The 15,491-nt window shown below is 42.4% G+C and overlaps 1 protein-coding gene and 1 pseudogene across 1 annotated transcript; both read right to left on the bottom strand.

Moving 5' to 3' along the window:
- Positions 1 to 14: 14 nt before the first annotated feature.
- LOC135538581 (immunoglobulin lambda-1 light chain-like) lies at positions 15 to 3,055 on the bottom strand. Its single transcript, XM_064964470.1, has 4 exons — positions 2,900 to 3,055; positions 2,481 to 2,803; positions 1,194 to 1,230; positions 15 to 424 (listed from the first exon to the last, which is right to left on the bottom strand). Exons 1-4 carry the CDS (start codon positions 2,937 to 2,939, stop codon positions 93 to 95), a joined length of 732 nt encoding a protein of 243 aa, XP_064820542.1. The 5' UTR covers positions 2,940 to 3,055; the 3' UTR covers positions 15 to 92.
- A 204-nt stretch (positions 3,056 to 3,259) lies between these two features.
- On the bottom strand, positions 3,260 to 11,987 carry LOC135538582 (T cell receptor gamma variable 8-like; annotated as a pseudogene).
- Positions 11,988 to 15,491: the final 3,504 nt, after the last annotated feature.

Raw genomic sequence — 15,491 nt, 5'->3', positions numbered from 1 at the left:
ACATCACTTAACAGTTCTAATGAAATAACAGCTGCACTCATTCTGAAGCATTAATAAACTACCAGTTGTATTGATTGTCTGAAACTATTCATTTACAGACGACAACTAGTCTTTCTGATCTCTTTCTCAGAGAATGTTGACCCCAACGACACTTTACATGTGAACACCACGTCCTTGTCCCAGTCTGCAGTCTGAATGGTCAGATAGCTGCTGATCCTGAAGGTTTTGTCTGGTTGCTGCTCAGCAGGGCTGGTAGAAACATCTTCTGTCACTGATTCACCGCGAGACATCCAGCTGACATCTGCCAACCCCTTGGATCTCTGAGACAGGTCACTAGTCAGACACACCAGTGTTGCTCTGCTGGACTTGAGGTCTTCAGTGGATGGAGGGAACAGAGTCACAGCAGGTGTAGCCAGATCTCCATCTGTAGAAAAGTAGTCAACGGATGGGATGAGAACAAAACACAATGGATAAGTTTATATTTCAGTACATGTTGGTATCATCACCAAAACACCTGCACTAAGAGGAAACGGATGGGATGAGAACAAAACACAATGGATAAGTTTATATTTCAGTACATGTTGGTATCATCACCAAAACACCTGCATTAAGAGGAAACGGATGCAGCAATTAAATAGAGAACTGCTCTTCATGATGTTTACAACGATACTGATAGAAGGAATCATACGGTGTTTAGGTGTTAAAATGAGAGAGAGCAATTTATTAATACATTACATCACAGCTCTGGAAGACTAAAAGGCTAAAAGATGAACGAAATGTGGACATTTTAAATGTAAAATACAAATAATTCAAATAAAGCAAATGGGATTTAAATGGGATTTAAAAAAATATATATATATATACGTCTAAGAAATTGAGCTGGATGAAATTTCTGGAGATGAAAGATCTCCTTTACATTGAGTTATACAGACAACAGAAACACAAGATGAGAATGATAAAACATGAACAGAGCAGACCAACCAGAGACATTCACACTGTCATCAAACTGTTTCATTAGTAATTTACAAACAACATATGAGACAGGATTAAAGCAGGTACAAAATATTAAATCAGTGAATATAAATGACATTTTATTAAAAAAACATTTAAAAAAAATATATATATATATCTGACCAGCAGTATATTAGAAACAAAACCTATTCTGTAGATTAAAACATTAGAAGGGTACTCACCAGTGACAATGAGCTTGGTTCCTGGTCCGAATACCACAGTGATATAATTTATATACACGGCCGTACAATAACCTCCTCTCTCTCTCTACTGAGAGGACAGGAACTGAACCATCCCATTCAGACAGAGCTTCACTCTCTCTACTGAGAGGACAGGAACTGAAACATCCCATTCAGACAGAGCTTCACTCTCTCTACTGAGAGGACAGGAACTGAAACATCCCATTCAGACAGAGCTTCACTCTCTCTACTGAGAGGACAGGAACTGAACCATCCCATTCAGACAGAGCTTCACTCTCTCTACTGAGAGGACAGGAACTGAACCATCCCATTCAGACAGAGCTTCACTCTCTCTACTGAGAGGACAGGAACTGAAACATCCCATTCAGACAGAGCTTCACTCTCTCTACTGAGAGGACAGGAACTGAACCATCCCATTCAGACAGAGCTTCACTCTCTCTACTGAGAGGACAGGAACTGAACCATCCCATTCAGACAGAGCTTCACTCTCTCTACTGAGAGGACAGGAACTGAACCATCCCATTCAGACAGAGCTTCACTCTCTCTACTGAGAGGACAGGAACTGAACCATCCCATTCAGACAGAGCTTCACTCTCTACTGAGAGGACAGGAACTGAACCATCCCATTCAGACAGAGCTTCACTCTCTCTACTGAGAGGACAGGAACTGAAACATCCCATTCAGACAGAGCTTCACTCTCTCTACTGAGAGGACAGGAACTGAACCATCCCATTCAGACAGAGCTTCACTCTCTCTACTGAGAGGACAGGAACTGAACCATCCCATTCAGACAGAGCTTCACTCTCTCTACTGAGAGGACAGGAACTGAACCATCCCATTCAGACAGAGCTTCACTCTCTCTACTGAGAGGACAGGAACTGAACCATCCCATTCAGACAGAGCTTCACTCTCACTACAAACATCTCAGGCTTTTCTAGAGTTCCTCTCTATGAAGTAACAGTATATAGAATAGCATCATATTCTGCTGTTTGTGTCTGGTCCTTTTGAATCCATCAGTTAAAGCAAAATCCATATGATGCAGTCTTCACTTGATGATGATTACGTCAATACTGGATAAATCTCTTTTCGTTTTATAATCTTGTTGACATGGTTCTTCCATTTCCAGATCTCCCATTGTGTCATGTATATAATGTTATAATAATGACTGACCAACTGCTGTTTCTTAGAGTTCACCCCTCTGCCACGAAGCAGAAGTGAGTGTATTTGGGGAGGAGGTTTTTGTCATAGTGTCTGTCACTGTGATGCCCACTCGTCAACAGAGTAGTCATTTGTTTTACAGTAATACACTGCTGAGTCTTCCTCCTCCACATGATTAATAATCAAACTATAATCAGATATAGACTGATGATCAGATGTGAATTTTGGAGAGGAGAAACCAGAACCATATTTTACAGAGGTCCAATTGTAGTAGTACCACTGTAAAACATACTGAGGAACTCCACCTGGAACCTGTTTATACCAATGAGCACTATTATCAACAGTCCCCAGGTTACAGTCCAGAGTGGCCGTCTCTCCTTTCCTCACCGTCACAACAGGAGGCTTCTGTGTCACCACAGTCACACCACTGACACCTGGGAAATAAGAAGATGACATGTAGTAAAGAGAAACAGACAGACTCATTATTAATAAACCAGGAAGTAAAACCTCCAGGAAGTCAGACTCCTTACATGTTAGAACAGTGATGAGAGTACAGAGTGTCCCCAGCATGTTGTCAGTGTGTGGTGTGAACGGCCCTTTACTGTCCAGCTGAGAGATGAGCAGGGTTGGAGTGTGAGGAGAGGAGAGGCTGCAGGACCCACCTATAAGGAGACAGACAGGGAGGATCAGGGGGAGGGGCCTCTACAACTCAGCCTATCAGCTTCCGAGAACACGGTTTTCTGAATAATTTAAATGACTGTAACTATTAAACTATCAAAAATATCAGTGTTTTAAATTGGACTAACAAAAACCAAATGGGATAAATCTGGTTACACTTAAAACAGCAGTATTTATGTTGGTAAGTTTACTTAAAATCAGCATGTCATAATATGTATAACAATAACATAATGATAATAATATCTGGACCTGATGGTGGGGTTCTGAACTAACTGTACATCACTAAATGACTGTTGATGTAATATGTCTCTACTGTAAACCAGGGGACTGACTGTCATGGAGGTTCTGATACATGGAGTCTTCTGTCAGGACTGAACCTTCTGGAATATCACTTTATCATTCATGCTTTGTGACAACTAGGTGTAATTGTTAATGTCAACATCCTAGTAAATGTGTGAAGGGTTTTGTGTAAAACACAAGCATGGAATGTTCTCCTCCTGCAGACACACTGGTTCAGGATGACTTGACATTCAGTTAGTGTCTATATTCAGAACATCTGAAAGCAGAAGTGAGTGTATTTGGTGGGGAGGTTTTTGTCATGGTGTATATCACTGTGATACGATCTCACTAACAGAGTTGTCCCATGTCTGACAGTAATACACTGCTGAGTCTGTCTCCTCCACATTACTGATTATAAACTGATAATCCTTATCAGACGTGGCTTTAGATGTGAAACGATCAGAGGAGAAACCAGAACCATATTGATCAGGAGAGGAGTGAGTACGGTAAAACCTTAACACATACTGAGGAGCTCCTCCTGGAACCTGTTTATACCAGATTACATAATAGCCTTCATCTTTGGTGATGTCACAGTGAAAAGTGGCAGTCCCCTTTGTACTGACAGTCAGTACTGAAGGTGTCTGTGTCACTGCTTTCTGGCAACTGACATCTGTGGGAATTAGGGGCACAATTTAAGACATTAAATCCTAAATTAATATTAAACTGGTATTGCATTTTGGGGATTCAGATTGAACATACAGTCAATTCCTTTCATGTTAGAGCAGTGAAGAGAGTGCAGAGTGTCCCCAGCATGTTGTCAGTGTGTGGTGTGAACGGCCCTTACTGTCCAGCCGAGAGATGAGCAGGGTTGGAGTGTGAGGAGAGGAGAGGCTGCAGGACCCACCTATAAGGAGACAGACAGGGAGTACCAGAGGGAGGGGGCTCTGAAGTTAACCAATCACCAGCTATTTTCATTGCTCTACATGAGGCCCTGTCTTCATCACTGACTCATATTCTACCTCCATCAAATCATAACTGGAGTTTAATATCCTATACTAGTTCTACACAGGACCAACATAATGACGAGTTGCTCAGGATGTGTCCCAAATGTCTCCCTATTCCCTTGGTAGTGTACTACTGTTGACCAGAACCAACTGAACCCTTAAGAAGAGTGCACTATAAAGGGAATATAATGCCTTTCGGGACACACCCTCAATTTCAGTCCACCCCCCCTCCCCCCACACAGTTCTGAGAGGAGATAAAATAACCTCTAAATTTACATGAAGCTATAATTAAGGAGATGAGGAGGGGAGAAGGAAGCAGGTGTGCTGGGGGAGAAAGGGAGCAAACATCACTTCCTGTAACTTTGTCAGAGCGAGAACACGTCCCTGGTGAATGACTCTGCTAACTAGAGATAGTAGACATGAAACTATCCATTTTTTTCTGGGGTGGGACAGAAGGATGGCTCCGCGAGACTAGATGGGACTGAAATCAGTGGTCTGACTAGCGCCACCGTGCTTGCTTTAATGCAGGTATATCTTGTGCCATTATTGGTGGTCCTATGTCCTCCTCTGGTGGACGTTGACAGAACTGCATCCGCTATTCTGATCACTGATGCAGAATGTGAAACATGCTGTGGCATGACACCGCGCTACACTGAGTGTACAAAACATTAAGAGCACCTTCCTAATATTGAGTTGAATCTTACAAGGTCATAGTTCTCATTAATGCTGAAATGATACTGAGTCCAACATGTAATGTTAATAACAGAGAACAGTTTAAACCATGTAATAATGGCAGCTTCAAACTCTCTCAACATTGGCCTGTCATTCCTGCATCCTAATGTAAAATAGAGGTCAGCGTTCTAGTCTGAAATACTTGAATGCTTCTCTCTCTCTCTCCGCCTGGCATTCTGGGTCGTTCCACCAATTCGGTGCCTATTGAAAAGTGTAAATTGATATAAATTACTTTGATTTTGTCATAAATAGCACATATTCACCGTAATAAAAACGTGTTTTCCCATCTCAAGAGGTTAAATAAAGAAAGTAATATAACAAATGCCTAGTAAGTGTCAAATAAAGTAACAGAGTTGATGATTTCTTCTTAAATAATCCATGAATCGCCTTTTGACAGCGGGGAAAGTGGAAGCTTGTTGTGTGCAAAAGGGAGTAGGAATTGAATGCAAACTTCAAAGTGTTGTATTTATTGTTAAAACATTTCTATCCTGTCTATCTATAGGTAACACGTTATTCTCAATCTGCTCAGCTTTCCACCACAAAACACCACAAAATGGCCAAGAAGAGAACCAGCTCATCTGCTTTTAAAATATGATTTAACTATTAGATGTTTAATGTTTCTTTTGAAAAAACGATTTAAAAAGGAATAGTTTAATTAAATATTAAAAGGTAGACTCAGTAAAATGATGTTGCCAGAGAGCAGCAACAGAGATATTGAGATGAGTGAGATGCAACACCTCACTCACACAGTATCTGCGCATGTGCACGGGTACACTTCACACTGTGTACAGCGTGGTAGCCAGGGCATCAAAAGAGCGGAGAGGTTGAGATTTGCTCTTCAACTCTCTTAGAGGTTGTGAGAATTGACCCACTAAGCTGTTTACTTTCAGTATCTACATCATATCGCTGAGACCTTTAAAACAAGAGTTTAGCTCACGTCACAGAGTTGACCTTAAAATGGGGGACAGTAAATGAATCACTAATCACATAAATAATAAAGGGAAAGGGGGAAACCTAGTCAGTTGTTCAACTGAATGCGTCTCGTCAGAAATGACTTTGTCAAAGCAACAAAATAACTAAGGCTTTACAATTGTCGTGTCTCTGACTTATCATTCAAAGTTAATCGACTCTCTAGGCTTAATGATTATGCAATTTGGCTACATAAGCATACAAACATTTACAACAGCCAAATCACAATAATCACAAGATCAAAGTCTACGTTGAGACCGAAGGGAGCAAGGGTCTTTAAATTAAAGATTAAACAATAAATTGTCGAAGTCACCCCCTCTCCTCCGGAGGGTGACATGTTCGATGCCAATATAACGTAGAGACGAAATCGAGTTGTTTGCTTTGAAAAAGAGGGCTGTAACTGGGTAAGTTTTTGCACCTAATGGCGCTACGATGCTCCAAGATTCGTACTTTTAATTTGCGTTTTGTTTTACCCACATAATTTTTTACCGCAAGGACAAGTTATAAGATAAATAACTGCCTTAGTGGAGCATGTGATAACACCTTTGATTGGGATCTGTTTCCCTGTTTGGGGGCGTTTGATGGATTTACATTTATGAGTGACTTTACATTGAGCACAGACGTTACACTTGTAGTTTCCAAATTTGTTCAGAAAACTTTGAATAGTGGGTAAGAAGGCAAGAATGGTTCTTTTTCTGAGACTGACCTTGAAAAAGGTCATGTCTCGTTTTGTTTTGAATTTTCTCAATGGCAATATTAATCTGACCATTTTTGTTCCCCCTCTCCTTGAATTTTCTTTGCGTTGCAGCCATATTTCTGTCTAAATCAGTTTTTTGCAAATTCTTTTGATTCGACAGAATTGGCTGTAGGGCAAACCATTTTTCAAGGGAAGTGGGGGACAACTATCAGCCCTCATCAAACCGTTATGATCCGTAGGTTTCCTGTAAAGATCAGTGTATAGAACATTATCTTCACACAAGATCAGAAGATCAAGGAAACCGAATTGACGTGTATCAGATTGCATAGTAAATCTCAGATGCTCAGAACAGGAGTTAAGAAAAGCATGGAGCTGTTTTGCATCACTCCTCCATAGAACAAAAATATCATCAATATACCATTTCCAAATAATGATGTTAGGCAAGAAAACATTTTTGAGAGGATTGAAAATAGACTGTTTCTCCATGTAACCCACATACAAATTAGCATAGTTAGGAGCCATGGGGGATCCCATAGCAGTACCCTTCATCTGAATAAAGAAGTAATTTAGATTTTTTTATTTTTTTATTTTATTTCAACTTTATTTAACCAGGTAGGCCAGTTGAGAACAAGTTCGCATTCACAACTGCGACCTGGCCAAGATAAAGCAAAGCAGTGCGACACAAACAACAACAACAGCGTTACACATGGAATAAACAAACATACAGTCAATTATACAATAGAAAAGTCTATATACAGTGTGTGCAAATGAGGTTCGATTAGGGAGGTAAGGCAATAAATAGGCCGTAGTGGCAAAGTCATTACAATTGAGCAATTAAACACTGGAGTGATAGATGTGCAGAAGATGAATATGCAAGTAGAGATACTGGGGTGCAAAGGAGCAAGAAGAATTATAATAATAACAATATGGGGATGAGGTAGTTGGATGGGCTATTTACAGATATGCTATGTACAGGTGCACTGATCTGTGAGCTGCTCTGACAGTTGATGCTTGAAGTTAGTGAGGGAGATATGAGTCTCCAGCTTCAGTTATTTTTGCAGTTTGTTCCAGTCATTGGCAGCAGAGAACTGGAAGAAAAGGCAGCCAAAAGAGGAATTGGTGGGGGCCTTATCAGCTCACTCGTCACCATAGCAGCACCCACCTGTAGCACGCGCTCCAGCAGATATATTTCACTGGTCACCCCCAAAGTCAATTCCTCCTTTGGTTGACTTTTCTTACCTAGCAAAGACATATAGATGACCTGGTGCCAGTGGGTTTGGTGACGAATATGAAGCGAGGGCCAGCCAACGAGAGCATACCGGTCGCAGTGGTGGGTAGTATATGGGGCTTTGGTGACAAAACGGATGGCACTGTGATAGACTCCATCCAATTTGCTGAGTAGAGTGTTGGAGGCTATTTTGTAAATGACATCGCCGAGGTCAAAGATCCGTAGGATAGTCAGTTTTACGAGGGTATGTTTGGCAGCATGAGTGAAGGATGCTTTGTTGCGAAATAGGAAGCCGATTCTAGATTTCATTTTGGATTGGAGATGCTTGATGTGAGTCTGGAAGGACACCTAGTTAGACTGTACACCCAGTCTTTACTGACACACTACATGACGTAGTTGTGTGTGAGTTCTATTTCAGCCAATGTTATAATGCAGCACTGGAAGGTGGTTCATTAGGGTCACGTTGCAGAAGAAAATGTTCCATGGCTTCAATACAGCCCTCGTGTGGAATATTTGTGTATAATGACTCAACATCAAAGGTAACTAACAAGGTATTCTCAGGGAGAGGATCAAGAGATTCAATGATAGAGATCATACTGCTGGTGTCCTTTACAAAGGAGGGGAGCTGTTCTGCGAGTGGTCCAATAAAAAAGTTAACAAAAGTAGATAGAGGGGCTGTTACTGCATCAATGCCCGCTACAATAGGGGCCGTTACTGCATCAATGCCTGCTACAATAGGGGCCGTTACTGCATCAATGCCTGCTACAATAGGGGCCGTTACTGCATCAATGCCTGCTACAATAGGGGCCGTTACTGCATCAATGCCCACTACAATAGGGGCCGTTACTGCATCAATGCCCGCTACAATAGGGGCCGTTACTGCATCAATGCCTGCTACAATAGGGGCCGTTACTGCATCAATGCCCACTACAATAGGGGCCGTTACTGCATCTAAGCCCGCTGCATCATCAATGCCCGTACAATAGGGGCAATCAATGCCCACTACAATAGGGCCGTTACTGCATCAATGCCCACTACAATAGGGGGCCCTGGAGGGGCTGTTGCATCAATGCCCGCTACAATAGGGGCACTGCATCAATGCCTGCTACAATAGGGGCCGTTACTGCATCAATGCCCGTAAAAGTGGGGCAATCAATGCCCACTACAATAGGGGCCGTTACTGCATCAATGCCCGCTACAATAGGGGCCGTTACCAATGCCCACTACAATTGCATCAATGCCTGCTACAATAGGGGCCGTTACTGCATCAATGCCCGCTACAATAGGGGCCGTTACTGCATCAATGCCCACTACAATAGGGGCCGTTACTGCATCAATGCCCACTACAATAGGGGGCCCTGGAGGTTGTGTAACATTCTTGTGTAATTTCGGTATAGAAAGTGGCAATTTTAGGGTGTTGAATAACCAAAAAATTGACCAGAACTTAAATACCCATCTAGGACAGTAAAGATAGTCTTCTGAGATTGACAACACCTCAGAAGTGACCCCACTGCCCAAACAGTTGTCTATGACACTCATTTACATAAACTGTCCGATCCATGAGTACAACTGACCCACCCTTATCAGCAGGGCGGGTAAGGACTGACGTATCGGATTGTAAATCAAGCAAAGCTTGTTTTTCATCCTTAGGTAAATTATGGAAAGATATGTACTCCTGTTTGTTCTTAAGGAGATGTCCAACATCGTTTTCAACGAGTCTGCAATATGTCTCAATAGAGTGATTGTGATTGGCTGGAGGTACAAAATAACTCTTGCTTCTAAAAGGAGTCGGAGTATGTGCAGGTGAGCAACCTACTTGTTCAGTACAAATATCACGATTAGGGGAGCTAAAGTATTCCCTTAAAAGGATGTTTCTAAAAAACTTCAACCTGTCTACCTTAACATCAAAGTCGTTGCACTGAGTTGAAGACACAAAATATAACCCTTTATTAAGCAAGGAGACATGGGCAGGGCAAAATATCTTGCTTGATAAATTAAAGACACTCAGTCCTGTGGGTTCTGGGAACATGTTGACGGTCCCCTCTGCCTCTGGTAGTCGTTTAAACTAACCATCTAAACATGAATTAACTAGGAAGTCGGGGCACCACAGGAAAGTGTCGTGTACAGAGTTATTCATTCCCGAAAATAACTTTTCGGATATTTTATATATATTTTTTGATAACATTCGTTCATTAAGGAATTTTACCTCGATCACTCACATTCTGAAAAGTAATGAAATCCTAGTCTCCATGAACCAGGCATTTACTATGAATCATTCATATACAAATTTGCTCAATGATTTATTTACTAACTAATTAAACAATTCCAGAATATACATTACATAATATAATTATACAGTAAATACTGTCCCTAGTGGACTAAACAAAAACAGTTTGGTTATAACACGATAGGTTTAGAGAGGAAAAGGGGGGGAAGACAAAGGAACATGGATCTCTATTGGACATGGGAAGCTATTCTTGCATATATTTGAATACATATGCACTTTAGCAATCGCTCGTTCGGATAAAGGAATGTATAATATTTACGATTGAGCTGGTGATGTGAGCCTCTGGTTTGCCCAGTCGAGGTCGCCATTGTCCTTTGTAGATTCTGCCGGGTCGTCGTGAAGTGAGATGTTCATCTCACTTGTGGTCTTCTGCATCGGTCAGTGTTCTTACTAGATTTTATACCTTTCCAGCTGCAGTCTGACAAGTCCTCACGTTATTTGGAAATGACTTGACGTTGGGTCACGTGGGTCTTTTATAGAAATGTAGTAAAGGGGTTGGTTTATCAATTCCAACCAATGTCTGTTCACTTGGGCGTGGCCACTGACTGGACACGAGTTACCATAAAAACAAACAATTTTAATTTTAGAGAACTTAAATCACATTGTAATCTTTTCAAAAGTATTCTTATACTTAGTCAAACATTTTGTCCAACCTTTAGATGCAAGCCTCATAATTGAGGACCTTGAATAAACAGAGTTAGGGTATCTGAGTTGTGCTGTCTTTTCAGGGTGTCATAACGGTGAAACAATGTGGACGGATCATAGCTGGGCCTCCCACCGACCGTTTACACATTCTCCAAAATAGGAATATTGTAAAATTCTCAAATTATGGAATGTAGTAGAATTGGGCGGAAGAGTCCCTTTGCTTTACTGTGAAAATCTCTCTCCATACTGCATGGTCAGAGAGAGAAGAGTCTCTGCACAGAATTTATGATGTTGTTTGTTAAAGTCATAAAACTGCACCCTCCTAACAGAAGAAAGGGGGAGGGTTCACATCTCTGCTAGAGGGCTAGCATCATGACAGTCCCCCTCTGGTGTTTAAATCTTGGAATTATTCGGCATGTTGCAACCCACCATAAAAATTACCCAGAGATGTTCTGGATCATTGTCGCTGTCCCCCTCTGGTGGTTGCTGCTGTAGGGTTGGAGAAAAGTGTGACACCAACACGGCTCTTGAGGACTGCAGCTACCCGCCGCTGTGAGACAGAATTCCAGTATGAGGAAGTGGCCTGCTGAAGATTCACACCCAGAATGTAAAGGATTGGAAGAGGATTTGAGAGTTATCTAAACTCACGCTTGAGAGTGAAAGAGGATTTGGACAATAAGGTCATCCTGAGATTCCTCTCCAACTCCCTGATAGTTCACATGCATAAAGACCAACATAATCATCATTCCTGTGTGAGACTAGGGGGGTGGAGCAGACCTCAATCAAAGCATGTACTGTTTTCCCCCAGAATACTTGGTTTTAGTGGGCGGGGTCAGCACTTTTTGCATCAGGCAGTAGAATCAGATTTAAAAAGAAGGTGAAAATATACCTTATGGAACAGCGGGCACTGTGAAGTAACAAAAACATAGGCACAGACATTCTACACCTGCATTGCTTGCTGTTTGGGGTTTTAGGCTGAGTTTCTGTGCAGCACTTTGTGACATCAGCTGATGTAAGAAGGGCTTTGTAAATACATTTGATTTGATTTGACAAACCCCAATCCAGTGCACCAAGTAAGAAATTGTAAGGAAAAAGTACTATTTGGACCCAGGTCTGTGGTGAAGAACGGATCAGTATAGTACAGCAACACTTGGTACCTACACACAGGGGAGCAGGGTGGCTGAGGGTGGTACCACAGTGTTGGGCAGTGAGAGAGTGCTTTGGGTCAGTACACAGCTCTGGGACTCCCTTCAGACGAATCCCTTGGACATTATCCCAGATCTACTGAGTTACCTGCAACAACCCGGGAAGATACTATTAGCATAGGAACCAAAAGCAAGTGTGACAGCACAGCTCCAGAATAGAATGTGTTACTTAATGAATTGGTTTAAAAATATTTTGTGATGATATGGGCATGAAATGCAATCAATACATGCTAAATGGGGGTGATTGACTTACAGTAACATTGGAAATGATTGGCACCCTTGATAAAGATAGCCTGAGAAAATTGTGTAAAATATTACAAATACCGAGCTACTGTATATTGTATGTTCCAAAAAATCGGAAAGTATATTATTTCATACTAATGCAATTACTCTGAGAAAAATGCATTGTTTAATTAACAAGTTAATTAAAAAAATATTATTGACACCCTTGTTTTCAACACTTTGTGCACCCTCTCCTTGCAAGGAAACTGGCACTTAGCCTTTTTCTATAATCTTTTATGAGATTGTAAGAAAACGTTGGGATGGATCTTAGACCATTCCTCTATAAAGAAACTCCACATCCTTGATATGCTTCGGTCTGTGCTTATGGACGACCTCCTCAATTCAAACCACAGGTTTTCAATAGGGTTCAAGTCCCAACACTGACAATGGTCATTGTGGTCAATATATATCCGTATACATGGATATATATGGATGAATGTTTCTCCCTCTCTGTCACAGATGCCATGGTTGCCCTTAGTTTGAGGATGTAATCCAGAGACAGGTGTATTATACAACACCCTTCTGTGTGTTCTCTTTTCAACTCCCAAACGCCAGAATTTTCTCCATCTCCTTAACTATCATACTCTAATTCCTCTGATTTCCTCTGATTTCAAAACTCGGTTCTCCAGAAAGTGGAGAGCAACACTTTGCAATTGTACTACGTGATATCTTTCAAAAAAGCTGGGTTAGAAAGCATTACCTACACATTCTGACCAGCTCATGTTATAGACAGAAGCATGCTACATGGCAGACCAATCTGAACTAATCTCTCGTCATGTCCACCCCAACCATTTTCTCAGCCAATCATGGCTAGCGGGAAGGTTCCTGACTTTTTCCAACTAGGCCCGTAATTTAACAAATGTATTCGTATTTAAAGATGGCGTACAACTTTGTTATTAAGGTATATGAAAGTTCACATGCTCCAGAAGGTAATTCTGCCATAAATGCACTACTAATTAGTTGAGTTCATGATGTAGTTGACCTTAACAAGACCCCAGGAGAAGCTTCAAACAAGCTTCTAGGGCTATTCATACAGACACTGAACTTCACTCCCTTAGCATACAGAGAAACACAGATTCAACTGGACACCATAAAAAGAAAAAACTAACTTTGGCAAAAATCCCTTAAAAAGATAAGCATCCCATTTCAACTTGGTCAACTTCAGATTATGCCAATAGCAACAACAACTAAAATGCAGAGGTAAGCAAGTGGTGAGTGGCCTTACAACCAGTCACAGCCAGTCCAGCACTGTCCTTAGGTCCCAGAGTGGCCTTTGCCCATCTTGTGGACCGTGCACCATAGCCAACAGAGTTACACAGGCCTGCCATCATTCACTTTGAACTGGACTGTGTGTTTACAGGTAGTTGCAATAGCGCGACTTTAGATCATTAGAATGCATTCGCCAAAAGCCAACTGAATGGATTTCAGCAAATATGTCAATACCACTTGGGAGTCCTTTTACATTTGGGAACTTTACAGTCCTATTGAAGATGAGCTAAAATCTAACGAAGGAACATTAGATGAACCCTCTCAAACTTTCAGTTCGTTTGCCATCGAAATTGCACTGATAAATGATGGGGAATTGTAGCCTACTCGCTCTTCTGTAGTTTGCCTGCCAACAATGCATGCTTGCATTCACCGGCTGGTACATCTTCGTCTGGGTTGTGGGGCACCTTCCTGCAGTTGCTGGCGGGAACACACGTCGACCGCTCTGCAACCATCAGAGCACCTGCAATGTACCAGTCCAGAGCTGTTGGTGCCAAGTCTTTCTGCGGAGGTCCTTGATGACCACACAACCTCCTGGCTGAAATGTGTGGAGCTGTCCTCCCTTTGGTTCAAGCAATGCTGGGGAAAATAGACTTCAGATCGCTGTTAAAAGTGCAGCACAGTAGCTTACCATTTAATCCTCGCAACCCATCAGTTTCAACCTGTTCTGTGGGCACGGGGTGTTTAGGATTCTCATGGGTCTTCCTGTGAGTATTTCATGAGATGCTAAACCGATGCGCACGTCCATGCATGTATATCAGAGCCAGAGGCATTACTGTTACCTATGGCAATCTGGTCTCAGCCTTCCTCTGCCTACATTGTTCGTCATATAAATCACACTTAGCACAAACCACAACTCCCCCCTTTCACACATGGTCTTGGTCATGTGCCAAGAAAACTTATTTTTCCATTATCACTTCCCCAGGCCCTTGCAGATCAGAAACATCCTGTAGAGAAAACATGTTTTTAACATTTAGATGGGAAATGGACTGGACTCTATGCACCATGTACATTTGTGGTCAGTCCTCTCATTGTAGCTGTTGTATGGGCCCTGGGAGTAGTGGCCACATTGCAACTGAAGTATACAACACCAGCATCCTCCCTCGGCGGGACTGAAATAACAGCCACTCCAGCACAAGCCAACGGCAGGCTCAGGACGGGAGTTCAGTAAATAACAGCCACTCCAGCACAAGCCAACGGCAGGCTCAGGACGGGAGTTCAGTAAATAACAGCTGCTCCAGCACAAGCCAACGGCAGGCTCAGGACGGGAGTTCAGTAAATAACAGCCACTCCAGCACAAGCCAACGGCAGGCTCAGGACGGGAGTTCAGTAAATAACAAGCACAAGCCACAGCAGGCTCAGGACACAGTAAATAACCAGCACAAGCCAACGGCAGGCTCAGGACGGGAGTTCAGTAAATAACAGCCGCTCCAGCACAAGCCAACGGCAGGCTCAGGACGGGAGTTCAGTAAATAACAGCCGCTCCAGCACAAGCCAACGGCAGGCTCAGGACGGGAGTTCAGTAAATAACAGCCGCTCCAGCACAAGCCAACGGCAGGCTCAGGACGGGAGTTCAGTAAATAACAGCCGCTCCAGCACAAGCCAACGGCAGGCTCAGGACGGGAGTTCAGTAAATAACAGCTGCTCCAGCACAAGCCAACGGCAGGCTCAGGACGGGAGTTCAGTAAATAACAGCCACTCCAGCACAAGCCAACGGCAGGCTTCAGTAAATACGGCACAAGAGTTCAGTAAATAATAGCTGCTCCAGCACAAGCCAACGGCAGGCTCAGGACGGGAGTTCAGTAAATAACAGCCACTCCAGCACAAGCCAACGGCAGGTTCAGGACGGG

Source organism: Oncorhynchus masou, unplaced genomic scaffold (genome assembly GCF_036934945.1).
Source record: "Oncorhynchus masou masou isolate Uvic2021 unplaced genomic scaffold, UVic_Omas_1.1 unplaced_scaffold_986, whole genome shotgun sequence".
Lineage (NCBI taxonomy): Eukaryota > Metazoa > Chordata > Actinopteri > Salmoniformes > Salmonidae > Oncorhynchus > Oncorhynchus masou.
The sequence above is the reverse complement of the archived record's forward strand: the minus strand, read 5'-3'. Positions and strand labels throughout refer to the sequence as shown.

Excerpts from the sequence above, each read along its gene's own strand:
- LOC135538581 (XM_064964470.1), bottom strand. The coding sequence starts at position 2,939 with ATGCTGGGGACACTCTGTACTCTCATCACTGTTCTAACAT. Across the intron at positions 2,804-2,899 it reads TCTCATCACTGTTCTAACAT|GTGTCAGTGGTGTGACTGTG; the intron begins GTAAGGAGTCTG and ends CTTATTTCCCAG. Across the intron at positions 425-1,193 it reads AACCAAGCTCATTGTCACTG|ATGGAGATCTGGCTACACCT; the intron begins GTGAGTACCCTT and ends ACTTTTCTACAG.